Source organism: Mycteria americana, chromosome 6 (assembly GCF_035582795.1).
Source record: "Mycteria americana isolate JAX WOST 10 ecotype Jacksonville Zoo and Gardens chromosome 6, USCA_MyAme_1.0, whole genome shotgun sequence".
NCBI classification, from domain to species: Eukaryota; Metazoa; Chordata; class Aves; order Ciconiiformes; family Ciconiidae; genus Mycteria; species Mycteria americana.
In genome coordinates, this window is record NC_134370.1 from 10,530,946 (window position 1) to 10,548,135 (window position 17,190).

Consider the following 17,190-nt stretch of genomic DNA (forward strand, 5'->3'; position numbering starts at 1 on the left):
ATCTTGCATGATCATATCCTAGGTAGTATAATGTACATAAGCAACTGCCAATTATATGAAAAAAAAAAGATGAAGCCTCTCTTATCTATCATAGGTGCTAGGAGCAATTAACAGATATATATATTGCTATATGGACTGCTTGGAAAATTACTCAAAATAAAGCAATCCCCCCCAATACTATTTCTCAGAGAACATTCTGGCTAGGATTAGCAATTGCAAAATGCCTGTAGAGTTATAATTAGCTTGATACAAGCACTGAAACTAAACTCTTTTAGGGTATTCATCCATGAGATTTCCAAACAGGTGGCAGAAAAGGAAGGAGATAAATAACATTCTACAGTACCTGGGCTCATCATCAAATGGTACTCCACACTGCATCTGAAAACAGCTTCAGCTTGTCCTCAAGAGCAAGTCTAATCTTCTTTGCTAATGCTAGGAGCCCACCATGCTCAGGGTTACATTGGAGAGTGAAACAGGATTTTCTCTGTGTTCAGGCCCAAAGATTCGCATGTGTCAGCAGTGGGTCACGCTGGACTTTTCTATGGGGCTATTCAAACCCTCATAGCTATCACCCTGCAAGCTGAGGTCATGCAGGCCTGATCTACCTTTGCTGACAAGTGGAAAACTCACTCCCATCGCCCTGATTCTATCACTGTTCCTATGTAAGAGTGTAGGAAAATACAGCAGATCTTGAGATGGAGGTGGGACAGCAGAATTCACTTTGTAATATGTCTTTCTTCCTTCTCTCAAAACCCGATCCATCATTACTACAATATTTACACAATGAATATTTCTAAGAAAATAATGTGAATCAACACGCACAGTTTACAAAACCTCTGTATTCTAATTCATAGAACTATATATGTATCCTTAAACAGCTATGGTTTATTATAAATTTGGCTTAATTTGTTTTTGATTCCTTTGAAAGCTTAAAAATGACACTACATAATAGCTTTCCTCCAAATTTTGCATGATGACAGCCCAGAGTTTGTTGTAATGAAGGAAATAAATTACTACACTAGAAAGGAATTAGGATACTTGACTCACTGTTATGCTTGCTACAGATACAGTTCATAGATAACCCAGTATTTGCTGTGCTTCACAAGATAAAGTCTCTAAGGATACTGGAAACAAATATTGACTGTGAATTAATGAGTTCTTATACTTTAGATATTATTTCAAGATACTTGGGCACTTCCTATATAGTACATCCAGTAAGTGTCCAAGGGAAAGTACAAGCACTGACTACAATTTTCACTAATTGTTAAATACTCCTGCAGTGTTCTCCAGAAGTTGAGTTCCAGATCTAACAAAAACTGTAATAACATAAAATAAAAAAACAGCCTCTGGCTTAAAAGAGAGTAATGAAAATGAAACATCCCTGTTGCTCTACATTAAAGCCTCTTTACTGTCTTTGTAGGAACTAACTTTAACAGACTATAGATGCCAGAACCTATTGCTTCTGAAATTTTATGTTCAGTGCTTTGGGGGAAAATACATTGATATTTAGCTTGTGCAAAGCAGAACCCACAAACTCCAAACAAAATTAAAATTATATTGTGCTAGATTTTGGAGTTAGGATAGTAAAAGGAAAGATCATCACCTATTTACAGGATAGACTAAGGTGCACAGTGATTTGCTTAGAGACATAAAGCAAACATGAGACTGAACCAAGAGTTTAGTTCAGATCTCTGAGTTGCAGCCCAGAACATAACTTCAGATAATGATTCATCAGCTGTTATTTGTTTTAAAGTAGCTTGCTATTTTTATTCTGTCTAAGCATAAAAGAGATACATTTCTTAGCAATATTTATTTTTGAAAGGTCTGTAATATTCTGTCACTGAAAAACCTGTAACAGAACTGCATGTTTAATTTTAAAACTGTAAAAGTTATGAGAAAAAAGATGAGGTATCATTCAAGGCATCATCTGGATTTGAACACAGTAATTTCAAGGCAGGAACAGCTGACGTTCATACAGTGGAGGCCAATACAGTTTCTTCATAAGCATACGGTGCTAGCAGTAGTACTTTTTCTACAAAACAAGCAATTAATTTATAAGATCAGGCCCAGTGTTTTCAAATGGCCCAAAAAATACAAAATGGGCAACTCTGGAAAACACATGCATCTGCATCACTGTGAAACTGTTCTTCATAAAGTTCTACCTCCAACGCAGGTTCTTACAAACCAAATAAAAATAAGCTGTTGGTAATCAAAAGTGGATGGAAAACAGCTCCCCAAAAGACAGAAGAACAACAGAAGAGCAAAGCTGAAACAAAGACAACTTTCCACACCTGTTACAGCTCCAAAGCTGAGGTTCGGCTGAGGCTGAATCTCAAAAATGAGTATTTATTCTTTGAAGGACAAGGCTATTTATTTTGAGAAATACAGCTATACTGAGACAAGGGTCATGAAGTTAAAACAGACAGCTTTGGTAACATCTGTGCTTCCTCACTTTGATGCCCTGTAACCCAAATAAACACGGTACAAATGAAAAGAAAACCTATATATCTGTGAATCTTTTTGATCTAAATACTAGTTTACAAACCTGGTAGATATCGGAACTATATAACTATCATAACTATTGAGCTACAGAAGGCAAGATACACACTGATGTTTCCAGCAAATTTCAAATTAATTAAAGTGAAAAGTCTCAAACTTCACAGTGGCCTGACTTTGTGGAAATAAATACCTTACAGATATTTTGGGTTTGCAGTGTTACACAGCTGAAGTACTGTGCTGGTTTTGGCTAGGATAGAGTTAATTTTCTTCATAGTAGCTAGTATGGGGCTATGTTTTGGATTTGTGCTGAAAACAGTGTTGACAATACAGGAATGTTTTCATTACTGCTGAGCAGTGCTTACGCAGAGTCAAGGTCTTTTCTGCTTCTCACACCACCCCACCAGTGAGCAGGCTGGAGGTGCACAAGAAGTTGGGAGGGGACACGGCTGGGACAGCTGACCCCAGCTGACCAAAGGGCTATTCCATACCATATGATGTCATGCTCAGCATATAAAGCTGGGGAAGAAGAAGGAAGGGGGGGATGTTCAGAGTTATGGTGTTTGTCTTCCCAAGTAACCATTACACGTGATGGAGCCCTGCTTTCCTGGAGATGGCTGAACACCTGCCTGCCCATGGGAAGTGGTGAATGAATTCCTTCTTTTGCTTTGCTTGCGTGCACGGCTTTTGCTTTCCCTATTAAACTGTCCTTATCTCAACCCACGAGTTTTCTCACTTTTACCCTTCTGATTCTCTCCTCCATCCCATGGGGTGGGAGTGAGCGAGCGGCTGTGTGGTCCTTAGTTGCCAGCTGGGGTTAAACCACAACAAGTACTCTTGGTGACTACATATGTCAGTGTACCCTACAAGCCCCTCAAATTCCACGGTGGGATTTTCTTACAATATATTTCCTGTTTCTGCATTAAGGGTACTACAGAATCACGCAGTTTCAATTGTAACTAGGTACTTGTAAGAATTCTTAAATATATATTTAAATTATGTTTTCTGTGTCCAGATGAGAAGGGGAATATTCACTGTGAAACAAGACAGCAGGACTGGAGTAGATAAAAGTAACTAGAGGACAAATGGTTCTATACCATTAAATTAGAATACAACTGGTACCTAGATACTACTAACAACCACCCTGTTCTGCATTATGCTTCTTCACTGAACCCCACAAACAGTCATGACTATTGACAACACAAGTGCAAGTCTACCAAGCCTTGGGAATTTTCAGATGCAGCTTTTTTTAAAAAAAAAAAACAACAACTTTTCATTAGGAGTAAGAAAAATCTTAGCTCCACTTAATACAGGGGAACCATAATTTTATTCCGTTTCATGTTACCTGCATGTTTTTATGTTTCCTGGGTGCTAAAATGGGTTTGCTGCTATCAATGTCCCTAACAGAGTTCCCCAATAAAAGACAAAACGTACTAAATGAAGATATTAAATCATCCTGTGGAGAAGTGAGACTATTTTTAAAGCCTCGAAAGTGTAACAGGAGCACATACAGCATAGAAAAGAAAAATTTATATGGGAAAAATTCTATTAGTTTCTAACTATCACATAAAGAATTAAAATACACGTTTTAAATCCTCAGCTCAATCTTTCTTTAACCATGTTTTAAAATTTTGTTGTGCGCAGGCTTGCCAGAGTGTATCCTGCTATTTCTGCTTTCTGAAATATAACTCTTTGCTCAACTACAACTCTCCCTAATTTTTGCAGTAAACAAAATTGATACCCTCCTGCCATCTAGTGGCTAAAAAAAAAAAAACCACCCCACCCCTAAACCAAACACCACCAGCAGGTGTCAATTCAAAACTTACTTCTTTCAACCCTTTTCCCCACCAAACAGTTTTTCCCCACCAACATTAACTAAGTACTAGCTCTTTTTCAAAGAAAAGGAAATACGTAAAAGATAATTCCCCTAAACCGTGGTGCAGCCAGAAGAACCCGCCCATTCCGTGGCTTGTTCTGAGCCTTGTGGCCTCCGTGGTACAGCAGGCTCACAGACTTCTTAAAGAGAAATATGCTGTAGTGAATAAGATTTTTCAATTATTTCTACTTACTGCTTTTGCTAGATAAATCTCCAGTCACAGCCAGAGAATGGTGAATTGGAGCTCTGAAGGTACTGGAAACAGCTAGTCTTTCTGCACAGCTTTGAATTCAGTTCCTCACTGCTCTGTTCTCTTAAATTAAAATTAATGGGCTTATTTAACAATACAAGTTACTTGTTTTCCTATTGAGCTTCTATGTTTTAAGCAATAATAAATGAAATACAATGTAGAATTTCATTGAAAGCACTGCACAGCTGGTAAAAACTGGGTTGCTAAAACAAAACAAGGGACCATAAAACTGTAGTCAATCTAAAGCTTTCTACACATCTTATTTTACAGGTATTAATTTCATGTTGCCATAATGAAGCCTTGGCAATCAAGACACAGAGCCATGCTGGTTCCAACTAAAAGTACATCTAGCCTAGTAACTGGTACTGACTAGTAATGAGTTTTAAGAAAACAAACAAAAGTAATTGGATACAGAGTGCATTCTCACAGAAACCTGATTTAGGAACATCTTGCACCAAAGATTTTAACATGAATATTGCCACTGGACTTTTCTTCCACAAATAAATCTAATCTCTTCTGAACTCATCTAAAATCTTGACATCTGCATATCTTGTGACTTTAAGTTCTACAATTGCATTCTGCACTATGTGAAAATTACATCTTACCGGTTGTTTTAAACCTACTGCATGAACTTTTCATTGGATGTCCCCTAGATTTTCTGTGAGGCACAAGGAATGATCATTCTCTATTCACTTTCTCCTCCATTACAGTCACGATTTTAGATCATATCCCATCTTCCTTTATCCTCTCACATTCCTTTCCTATCTTCCTTCAGGTCAAAGAGTTTTAGCTTCTATAAGACAAAGACCTTGTCACTGTGCTTGGATTTTTAAGACCTTTGCGGTCAACCAGCTCATTCTTCCTTAGGCAATCATCACATTCTTCAAGAAACTCTGATAGATTTCTCAGACTTATTTTTTTTCTACAAAATCTAAGTTGAATCTTCTCAATTACCTCATATTTAATCTGAGCAATTTTTTACTTCTAAAGAAAAATGTTTCAAATTGTATCTTCAAGGAGTTCCCAAAAGATGAATGCCTCAAACTGATGCATAGCCAAATTATTTGAAAAATTTCTTATAGAAAAAAAGTGATAGAAGTGCTGATTATTGCCTTTCCTTCAGGAATGATTAACTTTGAGTTCCATAATTTAATAATAGTATTAGCATACCACCTCTTATAAAGAAGACCAATTCAGATATTAAAACAGAGATTTTGTAAAGTTTAAAAGAAACCTTTGAAAAGTGTTTGGCAAGATTTAGAAACAAGTGTTACATTGTCTATTTTGCATGATGTGATTCTGTTAAAATTAATAATATACATACACATCATAAAACATTTGAGGAATGATAAAATGAGACAGAGAAAGTAAAGTGATTTGCTTAACAGCACATCAAAAGTCTTCTAAGACTAAACATCTTCACTTCTCTCACAGATTTGTTACCCCCATTAGACTCCTATAACAAGCAGCAAAAAACCCCATTATATCTCCATGTACTTTCTCTGCATTATACTGTTCACTTGAATGTGAATGTCCAACAGTAAAAAAAAAATCAAAACCTCTCTGTAAATACAGTAGTCTGTGTAATAAACACCTCTAATAAAATCTCTCTAAATCCATGAAGTTCACAATGTGAAGTAGCCATTTGCTGACACTCAACAGTATTTGTAAATTTTGCATATTCATCTTTCATATTTTGCATTTTCAATCACATTTATCTAGTGTTTTCAGGAGTACAGACAAGCAGTACATAGTTCTTGCTTCCTATAGATTTAAGGAAAGTAAGCTTACGCTTCAGTGAGACTACTATGTTTTAAAATGAAAGGCTTTTAATTTATTCTGTAACACGTTACATCTCTAGACTCAGTGAGGCTTCTTTGTGCTACAACCTACATGGCACATCCAGGCTTTAAACTAACTTAAAGAGTCAGCAGGGGATTCCAATGATGCAGGAGATTAGCTGAGCTGAATGCAGTAAAATAGATAATTAATGGCATATTTAAATCCCTGCTCCACCAAAGGGCAATGTTTAAGATGAGGGAGTATAATTGATGCTAAATGAACTTAGTGGTCTCTTGACTACCAAATAAAGCTTATGGGAGATACTATAGGTCTCCCTATAGGGAGGTACTATAGAGAGATGCTTTAAGGTACAGACCAGATACATTAAACCTATACAACATAAACCATTTCCCTATCCAGACCACCTATGACATTGTGGACGTGGCAAACTGAACACCAAAATCCCATTAGAAGGGTAGTATGACAGCTGATACAACAATAACAGGAAGAGAAGTAGTAACTTACTTTCCAAAAAGTGAGAATCTGCTACTTCTGTCTGGCTTTGCATCAAATACATCATTGCTATCTTCAGTACCTCTCTCTTGAGTAGAGCGATCAACATGCTGATCTCCTGACATCTCTACAAATAAAAGTACAAAAATGTAAGTGTCCCTCAGTGAACACTATCATTTTAGAAATACTTCTATAAACCAAACCGTTAAACCAGATACATGTGAGATTGTTAGTCAGTTATACTGTATAATACTTCATCAAGTAAGAGTGGCTATAGATTTCTGGCCCTGAATTAACATGACATTGCACATGCTCAGCCATCTGCATTACCTTGTGGCAGTTACCAAAAGTGACTTGTCTACTACCACTCTCAAAAATGCAGATAAGAAGAAAAGTAAAAATCTTTTTATGGTGAAAGAGCTTATGACTAATTCCCAGAAAATTTGTCATGGTCTGGAAAGAAGTATGTTGGGAAGAAAGCATGGACAACTAACATCAAAATATTGTAACTGCAATCCTATCCAGTATTAAGACATCCAAAGAGCTCCTGTGTTTTCATTTGCATATACACAGTCCAATGTGCGTAAGAGAAAAAACCTTGTAGTATCTTCCGTGGATGGGATCTTAGGTTTTCATGTCTCTATTTTGTCTATATCAACACTTAATATGAATTTTATATTCTTCTCATGATTAATTAATAGATGTGTACAGTTGTTAGGGAAAAAAACAGTTGTGCTTCTTGAGTATTTCTTGGAAATTAAAAGGTATTTTCATTACATAAAGCAGCTTCTTACACAAATTGCAGTATTTCAGCCAATATTTTTTTTTGTTACTCCCGTGTAAGCTTGGAACATCTTCACTAATCTCAAAAGCTACACAAAGCACCGCTAGACAACAAGGCTGAGCTGATCTAATGACTTTCCTGACCAAAAAAATAGTCTCTCTCTCCTCTTCTTCCATGTCCTGAGTTGCCCACTCAGGAAGTTTATTTAGATCATTAAGCCGGCAGAAAACTACAAGAAAAGAGTTATTTGTCTGATAGCACAGTGATCTGCACCAGCTCAGTGCGGGGCAAGAACAGCAGTGGAGAAGGCAGCGCAGGATCCCCACCTTCGCTCGCAGTGGGATGTGCTGAGCCACCTTGTCCAACTCCGGATCCAGGTTTTCACGAGGAAAAGCAGCAGCGATTCCTGCACCTTCTTCCTATTTAGGCAGTTAAACTTGCTCTTATAATAGGTTTACTCAGAAGAGTACATGTTTACATCTAGCTTGAAAACCACCCTGGTGACCTTGCAGCAGCTCAGAGGCAGCCGGCTGGGCCCTGCGGCTACAGGGCTGCCAGCACCACCCCAGCCGGGCTCTGGGACACTGACTGAGGTTTTTGAGCTCCCTAAGAGTAACAGCAGTTCCCGAAAGCTGGGGTCTAGATGCGGCTTTGACAAACAAATAGATTTTTAAATCATCTTTTAAAAAAATAAGAATTGAAGAGCGCGCAGGCCGCAGGTGGGCAATGAGGCGACCGAAGAGGAGCGTGGGGGGCCTCCCCAGGGAAGCAGCCCCACACCAAGGAAGGCACAGCCCCGAGTGGAGGAAACCCGCACTGCCAACGCTACCAACTACACACATCACAAATCCCGCTGCGAGTACTCCTGCCCTCCCTCAGGAAATGGCTGTGTAGCCAGTGCAGCCACCTGAAGGGCCCAAGTGTCCAGTGCTGAGGGAGAGCCGCTTTCTTCCACCCCTTCGCCCCTGGGCGTCAGACAAGAGTAGCGAGCAGCGGGCCGGGCCCCGGGGCTGCCGGCCGGAGGGGACACGCTGGGGACAGAGGGGACAGGAGTGGAGAAGGCGCGGGGGAGCGGGAAGGCGGCGGTCAGCTGAGGGGAAGGCGGGAAAGCGGCGGGCCGGGACAGGGGCGCAGGAAAGCAGAGTGGGCTCCCTGAGGCGAGGGGGGAGGGCGGCCGGGGCGTCGCGGAGGGGCAGGGGGCTGGGAAGGGGCAGGGGGCTGGGAAGGGGCCGGGGCCGGGGCTTGCCTTGGCGCTGGGCTCCGGCGAGGCAGAAGCGAAAGCGAAACCGGCGGGATAGTGCCGCACCGGCCGGCAGTGGGGCGGGGCGGGCGGCGCCGGCCCTGGCCCGTCCCGGCGGGACCGCGCCTTCCGCCCGCTGCGGCGGGACTGCGAGCCCGTCCCCTGGGGCCGTGGGGCCTCGGCCGTTGCCTTCGCCCGGCGCGGCGGCGGCGGTGGGGCCGGTGCGGGGTTGTCTGGGGTTGGGGGCAGCTAGGGGCCCGCCCGCCCTGGTAATGGCGGCTTCATCACAGCAAAAAGGAAATTACCACTCTTTAATAGCTGTGCTCCGTCACACCCCCGCGAAAGAAGAGCCTTAAGTTTCATGGTGACACGAGATTGTCTAGATCTAAGGAAATTTTTTCCCTTATATAAGCTTCAGTGGCATTTCCTTATCTTTCCAATTATTCAGTGTGTTGCATCTCTGCTAATTACGGTATCCTACTGTGTCGCCGTTGCATCAGGCCCAGCAGTCCAGTACATGGACTGAAGATTGGCACAGTCTTGCTAATTACTCCCGGATGCAGGCTCCAATCCTGCAAAATCATACACCTACCCAGCAGTGTGTGGTGTTTAACATTCACTACCTGAAGAGATTTACATCAAAGCGACTTTTTTCAGTGTAACTGCCTCATAATTGGCACAAAACACAGGCATGGTAGCAAACAACCTTTTGCTTCACGACAGGTCACTGCTTCAATGTGATGGAAGGGTATCTGAACGGCATGGTAGCTCTTGCCGTGTGTCTGCATGCTGCTGCTGGGGCCGGTCTCTGCTTTGTGGGATTACGCCTGTAGCTCCTGGCTGGATACGTAGCCAAAGTTTTCTCCTGAAAATCAAACTAACAGAATCCCATGGTTCCTCTCATGCCATATGTTAGCTGCTTCTTTTCAAAAAGCCAGTACCGCTTCCAAATCCATAATGGATCATTATGGACAACAGAGATACTGGAAATGTATAGATCTTCAAGTAAACACATGGAGAGGAGGTGAGGGAAACTGTGCCATCACCAGCAATGACTGGCAGTGGCACCTGAACTTCAGGATATCCAAATGGGCTTTCCTGATGATGTGTATGGGGGTTACCTAGGAAATCCAGAAGCTATTTGCCAGCTGTGACTTCCTATATCTTGATGAAAGAGTTTATCCATTGCCATCTGGTCCCCACAGCCGAATTAGCAGACCTAGAAATGGCTTTTTTCTAAAAGTTGTATTGTAGCAATACAATAGCAATTGTATTGCTATTGAAAAAGTGGTATTGTATCTGATCATGCTTCCCAGTTTTCAAGAGATTACTACTATATTTGTGTATGGGGAATTTCTGACTCAAACTGTTGATGAAACCCCTATTTCTATTTTTTTTTCATGTCAGTTGCTGGCATTCACAAAGAGAAAGGTTGATTCCTCAGTGTGCTGCAATATCTTTCTTAACTACATGTTAGATTAACCAGTTTTAATGCAGTATAAGGTGCTAGATTTTTCAGAAAGTCTCGCTTGTTTTCAGTAATGAATAAGGGAGAAATTAAAAAGATGGAATTAGAAGGAAATATCTTGCTTCAGGGCATGGAGTGATTGCTACCTGGGGAAGGGTCCAGAAGGAAAAAATTTCTCATGTATAATATCACACAGCTGGCCGTATGCATTACTGGGCAGGAGGAAGAGCCAGCAGTGTGATACCTGTAGCATCAGCATTCCTTTTCTTATCCCTGGAGACTCACTCTACTCCCTAAAAACATTAACAATGAAGCCTTTGACTGGATATTTGCATTGTAGAAAATAAGTGTTTAACTACCACCTAAGCAGCTGCAGGATGACAATGGAGCATGCCTTTGGGAAATTGAAAGGTAGATGGCAGGTACAAACTAGAAGGCTTGAGGCAACTAAATAGTACCTGTCTGGAATACTAACTGTGTGCTGTGTTCTGCACAACATCTGTGAAAACAAGGATGGGGCTTTGCTGAGACCTGGGAGGCAGGTGTGGGGATACTTTCAGGATGGAGGATTTGAGCAACTTACAAGGTGTTCCACCCTAAATGAGAGTTGTTAGGATTTTATATATTTTGCAAGAAAGGATGGAAGGTTTTGATACACTGCGGGGAATATGGGGTCTGTGTGGTGTGATTTGGCACACCACAGCTTTATGAAATTCGGTAGAACAATGCATCTCAGTCAGCTTGGTGTATGTGTTTAGGTGGGATTTCTCTGTAATCAGGCAGGGATGATCTGTTGCACATGCCATGTTTTACAAGTTTTAAACTTGGGTCATTTTTAGGTTACGATACATGATAGATGGGAATATTTGGACACGGGAGGTCTCACTGTGTGCACATGGGCTGGGCTGTGCATGCTTTGCACACATTTCTTCAAGCTTTCAGCTTAAATTGTAGCACATCCTCACCAGTTCTTTCTCTGCTGTGTCACAATGATGCCTTCTTGGCCTGTTGGTTCTTTTTTCCATTTCTCTCTACTCCCTCTCTTGCTTTCTCTTACTCTATTAGAAGCATTTGCAAAATCCCCACACTCTCAAGTTTTCCCAACACTGGCAACAAAGGGAAAGTGTAAGCACAGATCTTTTTAGTCATGAAATGTAAACAGTTGTTGGGTGGTTTCCAAAACAGCAAAAATGTAAAAACCTACTGTACAAGTTTGGAAGGCAGTCCCTTAGAGGTTTTTATGTAAGTCTTGGGAGATCCTGGAGTTGATAAAACTTTTCCAGCTTTCTTTCGATGTTTTTGCAAGCTGGATTTGCTACTATGCTAAATTTGATTAGCATGGAGAGGCTATGTGAGACAAAAGGCCCTAAGCTGGGTAACTAGTTAACCATGTGGTTCAGAGAAGGTTGTGATGAGGCTGGGCTAGTGTTTGAACTTTTGCAGGCAGCTTTTAACAGTGGATAACACCCCCAGTTTGAGTGGTGAAACAGCACCTTTTTTTTTGCAAACAGAGGGAAGATAGCGTTGCCGTAATTTGTGGTGTCTGCCTTCCCGCTATTCATGTGTCTGGAAGGGCATAGCCGCTATTCAGGAGCGACAGAGAAGGCGGCCCTGACTTGAATGTCTGTTAGGAGGTTACTTGGTATAACTAATGTGTGCTTTTTAGATTCAGACTCAGGATGCAGACATGCTCCAAGTTTTCTATGCAGTTAATTCAATGAATTTAAGGAGGTTGGACAGGTAACAATGTTTCTTCCTACTAATTTGCACTTTCAAGGTACTGACTCCTTGTACTTTACATGTAACTACAGTACTTTTAAACCACATTGATTAAGGTTCTACTGTTAAGTAAAGCCTTTTAAGATTTTCATTGATATCAAAGAGCCTTTATGAGGCCTTACTAAAGGAGGAAAAAAGCCACAATGAGCTTTTAACTGAAGAGAAAATGCCTTGCTAAGATTTGTCAAGATAACAAACTTGCACTGGTTTTGTGATTTAATTCCTTGCATGATCACAATGCAATGCATACTTTGTAATGAGACCATACAATGCTTGTTTTTCAATAAACTCTCTTTTCTGTTAGCAACTCAGTTTTAATCCAGAGAGGTGAAGAACAGACCATGCAACAGGACAGTTTTGAGGTGCTCAGAAATGGGGAAATCTTCAATAGACTCCAGCAGTACTGGCGCGCAATGGATGTGAGGGAAGTAACGTGGCTGGGAAAGACAGTAGCTGTACGGGGCATTGTGGCTTACCATGCTTCTCTTCTTGAACATGCTGTAACTTGGGAGAAGCAGGAGAACTTGGAAAATGGGTTTGCTGACTTCCAGCCAAGATGTGTTGCTGTGAAAAGGAACAAACAGGCTTTGTATATCTTGAAATGAAGGAAGTTTTTATCTGTGAAATAAAGGGCTTCTAGCTGTCTGACAGGCCTCTTGGAAGGAACACATGGTCTCATTCTTCTCAGGGACCTCTAGTATGCTCTCTGGGTGCACAGTGCATATGGGCTGTATACACTGATGCTCCAGGCTGGAGTCCTGTCCAGGTCATCGTATTCAGGTGACTCCTAGATGAACGATTTGTTCTGTAGTTGCCAAGTCTTTATGTTTTTGTGTGATTCAGGGATGTCCTGCTTTCAGCACCTCTCAGAACTCATTTCAGGAGGGCCTTAAGCAATATTTTGTCTGTGCTGGGACAGGAGCAGTTCATGCATCTTTTTTCTTGGCAAAGTGTGAGACAAAGGCTCTAGCATGGATTCAGATAGTATGAAGACAACTAGGACTATCTAGAAAATATACAATATGGTGACTCTTGGAGTAGATGAACACAAAGAGGCAGCAGCTGGTAGTGTGCCCAGTGCTAAATAAGGAGGGGACAGCCTGGCCACTGTGATCCTAATAGAGGTCACTTGCATAAACAGAATGGCAATCTGGGACAAGATGAAAAGCTGTGTGAGAAGGGAACTGGAAGACTTCCAAATTATTTTGGTTCACAGGTGTGAGCATGGTAAATATTGTGATGTAACTTGGTCAACATAAAATCGCTTCTGAACCCAAAAGGAATAACATGAGATAACTCAGCAGTTATTTTAATACAAGAAGTTATGTTCTGTGAACTTTTTTTTTTTAAATGAAAATACATCTGTTTATATACTGATCTTAATGACTTACTTTGAAAGGCCTCAAGTGTTTTCAGGACTTTGTGCCATACCCATTGCTCTTCAGATTAGAGACTCTATTTTCAGCACACCAGTTGCTGAAAGTACCTTGTGCCAGTACATTGTCAGCATTCAGTAAAAGTAGTAATAATAAGTTAAGCAGAACTGCGTATCTCCATAGAGAGATGAATAGGAGGCTCTCTACGCATACCCAGAAGGTTTAGCCAGAAATGATTTTGATTGAATTGTTTGTAATTTACAGAAAAAGAAAGAGCTTAGCAATATCCCAGGACTGCTGCAGGCACGCAAAGTGGTACAGATGCATGGATGACTAAGTAGACTTTTAGTTGAATTGAGATAACCCTTAGCTGTGTCCCAGGGTTATGGAGCCCTGCAGCTGGAGGAATTATGATTAGGTGAGATGTAAATCTCAAATCCTGACCATTTGTAGCTGGTAGAATTTAATAGCTTCTTTTGTTCAGGGCAGACTTCACAACCCTAATAACTTGCTTGAAACCTAATATCAGGCATAATAATTTCTTATCATTATTTGGCTAAGGAATTTTTATATTCTGATCTATGCCAGCCTATGCTTTGTGAACAGTGTTAAATAGCTGCTTTGTTCATTCTATTCAAAAGTAAATGGTTCCTTTCTGAAGTTTTTTCTGTAGAGGATAGATGTTTGGATTTGTACCCATCATGTTTAGAACTCTTTGAGATAAAAGGCTCTGCCCATTTCACTGTGTGCCCTCCTACACCTGGAGATGGAGTGATAGGTTGATGAAACAGAAAAGACATGAGAAATCAGTGTGCTCTGCTTTGCTGCCCATAACATACAAGGTGAAACTGAGCTGGCACCAAGGGAAAAAAATAATGACTTGGCTGGGAAAATGGCGGTGTACCTCTTCTAGATCCAACAGAGGGCCAGGAAGCTTCAAACCCACCTCTGGCCTGTGTCTCTGGTGGTACCTCCTTCTAATGTGAGGCTGTTCCTAAACACAGAGTAGTCCTCCATGAGGTCACTTGCTGTATATCAGGGTGAGGAGAGACTATGATAAATTGCTGCTGCTGCTGTATATACTTTTCATCCTGGGCTTATGACAACTGGCTTTACAGCAAAACTGAAATACTAAATGATCAGACTCTAACATTCACATGGACATGATTCGTTTCTGTGAGTTCATTCTTCTATTTAGAGAAAGATATCGCTACCCTCCCTTACGCACTGACACAGTTGCCAAAATAACCACTCTTACTAACTGGCAGCTTTAAAAGCCAGCCTGCAGCTGACTTTGAAACAGAAGGTCAGCAAACGGAGCAACAGACTTCAATTCGGAGCTTTAATGGGAGCCACAGACCACAGCAAAAGGCCTTGACTGGAGTGTCTAGAGTGTGCTTTGCACAGGCCAAAAAGTCACTTTCATACTCTTTGAACCTTTTGTACAAACCTATATATTTTTCACTCTGTGGATTTCAAGATGAATGTGCAGCCGTGTGCTAGATGTGGCTATGGGGTTTACCCTGCTGAGAAGATTAACTGTATAGATCAGGTCAGTTGTCTTTCTTTATTATTTTGGACTATAATAAATGTATAGATTGGCACTTTTAACACAGTGCAAATCTCTCGGTTCCAAAAATTACTCAACTGGGTTCAGAACTGAAATGAGTTAATAATAGGCATATATTTGAAAAAGAATTCTTCAAATTCATGAAATTAATGTTAAGGGTCTATACTGAGATTTAAAACTCAAGACAATAATAATGAAATACAAATCATGTCTGTTTGGTTTCTTTTTTGTGGTATTTCCAGACGTGGCATAAAGCCTGTTTTCACTGTGAAGTATGCAAGATGACGTTAACAGTAAACAACTTTGTTAGCCATGAGAAGAAGCCTTACTGTCAAGCGTAAGTGTGTTTCCTTTTCTTTTTTTTAAAGCAAAGGTTTAAAATGACAAGTCATTTTAATGTAATAGAAGATCACCATTTGGACTCAGCCTGGTCCCATGTGTGATGTGGAATTATGTATTGTTAGTGCCTTCGTGCATATCTTTGGATTTACGTGAATCAGAAATGATGGGAAAAATCTTGTTACTGTATATAAAGCTTCTCATTTGTCCAGTGTGTTAAAAGATACTGAACTGGGTTCCATTTCAGTGTGTGGGAAGAAAATAAACCCAACCATAAAATTCAGTGCTTTCCAAATCAGCGGTTAAGAGTTAACAAGGTTGAACTAATCATCAGGAAAATGTATAAAATGCAGATTTTGGAGTTGGTTTGTTCTAGGAAGTTTTTATTTTATAATGATCAATTCCTGTCAAATTTGTCAGCAGAAAAAGGAGTGATGACAGTTGCTTTTTATTCTATTATTCTCTTTTGTTATTAGAAACACAGCATTGATATGATGATCATTAAAATTAATTTTGCTCTAGGCACCTACTCCATACAATAATAACTTGAATGTAATCTGAGATCTGTGTGTGAGTGGGGGGAAAAATTATGTATAGAGGTGTGGAGGCTGGTATTGTGTTTTCAAGTGCTCAAAAAGAACCTTTCTGGTGGGCTGTCTGGTGCATTCCTAATATCCTTTTACACTTTCCTTTTTTAGACATAATCCAAAAAACAATGCGTTCACAAGCGTATTTGAGACACCAATAAATATAAATGCAAAAAAACTGTCGGAAGTGGTAAGTGAGGTAAGAAGCTTGAGGGCCAAATGTATTTAGCTTTGTTTTACATTTTGATATTATATTCATGTCTTGTTTTAGAAATGTATTCTTTACATAATATAGATACGTATTCTTTACTTAGCCTCCTGTGTTCTTTTAGAGCAGTAAGATCTCAGCCCTGGTTTGAATCATAATTTTTAAAATGCATTCACTCATAAGAAAGAAAGGTTAAATCTGAATTTGCTTCTACTTTCAGAAAGAAAAATGAATAGCAGTTTCTCACCTGCCATATCTGATAATCTACATGGAAGCATTGTTCGCATAAACTGTGGGAGATACTGCCCAGAGCTATGTAAACTTAGTAACTAAATCAGGAGGGTTTATACAGCCATTTGAAACAAGAATGACCTACTTGCTTTATGATCTCTTCTGAAATTGATACTAAAGGGCACGAAATAAAAAATAAATTCTATCTCGGTAGGACGTAGGCAAAAGTTCTCATAGATACTTTGTCGAGTATTTCTGACAAACCTGAGATGATATTTCCCTTTTGTGAGAAAACACGAAGTCCAGGGAGCTTTGCATGGTTTTGCTGAAAATGTTTTGCTAAGACCTTAAGGATGGACTGGCTTTCCATGCCCTTTTAACTGCATCTATCCTCTAAAAGGCTGCTGTGCCCCGGCAAACCTCTAGGGGTGCTCAAAGTCTTCTTTCTTTTCAAATGCTATTCTTACCTGCCTTGCATTGTTTTCTCCAGATACATTTGTTTCAAACTTGCATTTCTAAGAGTTTCATGAAATAAGAAACACAGAAACAGCCAATAATTGATGGCTATCTCACTTCTATATGTAATACTATTTTATTGAATGGCATGTCTTTTGATACTCTAAAATACTACTATTCATTGCATGACTATATTTAGTAAGAAGACCAATGTGTTTCAATATGATTAACCATC

The 17,190-nt window shown here is 40.2% G+C and overlaps 2 protein-coding genes across 8 annotated transcripts in view; one reads left to right on the forward strand and one right to left on the reverse strand.

Moving 5' to 3' along the window:
- The window catches only part of CASP7 (caspase 7), a 27,294-nt gene extending 18,152 nt beyond the window's left edge, over positions 1-9,142 (reverse strand). Inside the window, exons 1-2 of one of the 6 annotated variants that reach the window (XM_075504510.1) lie at positions 8,948-9,142; positions 6,930-7,044 (exon numbers count right to left, since the gene is read on the reverse strand). In XM_075504510.1, coding sequence (XP_075360625.1) covers positions 6,930-7,042 — 113 coding nt within the window. In that variant the 5' untranslated portion in view covers positions 7,043-7,044; positions 8,948-9,142. Of the gene's footprint in view, positions 1-4,565; positions 4,683-6,929; positions 7,045-7,135; positions 7,238-7,261; positions 7,274-8,027; positions 8,149-8,608; positions 8,833-8,947 lie in introns of those variants that run through there. The other 5 variants (XM_075504512.1, XM_075504513.1, XM_075504514.1 and 2 more) reach the window with 5 other exon arrangements.
- Positions 9,143-14,855: 5,713 nt separating this feature from the next.
- The window catches only part of NRAP (nebulin related anchoring protein), a 54,149-nt gene continuing 51,814 nt past the window's right edge, over positions 14,856-17,190 (forward strand). For both annotated transcript variants that reach the window (XM_075504517.1, XM_075504518.1), the window contains exons 1-3: positions 14,856-15,116; positions 15,377-15,471; positions 16,172-16,259. In XM_075504517.1, coding sequence (XP_075360632.1) covers positions 15,045-15,116; positions 15,377-15,471; positions 16,172-16,259 — 255 coding nt within the window. In that variant the 5' untranslated portion in view covers positions 14,856-15,044. The remainder of the gene's footprint in view (positions 15,117-15,376; positions 15,472-16,171; positions 16,260-17,190) is intronic.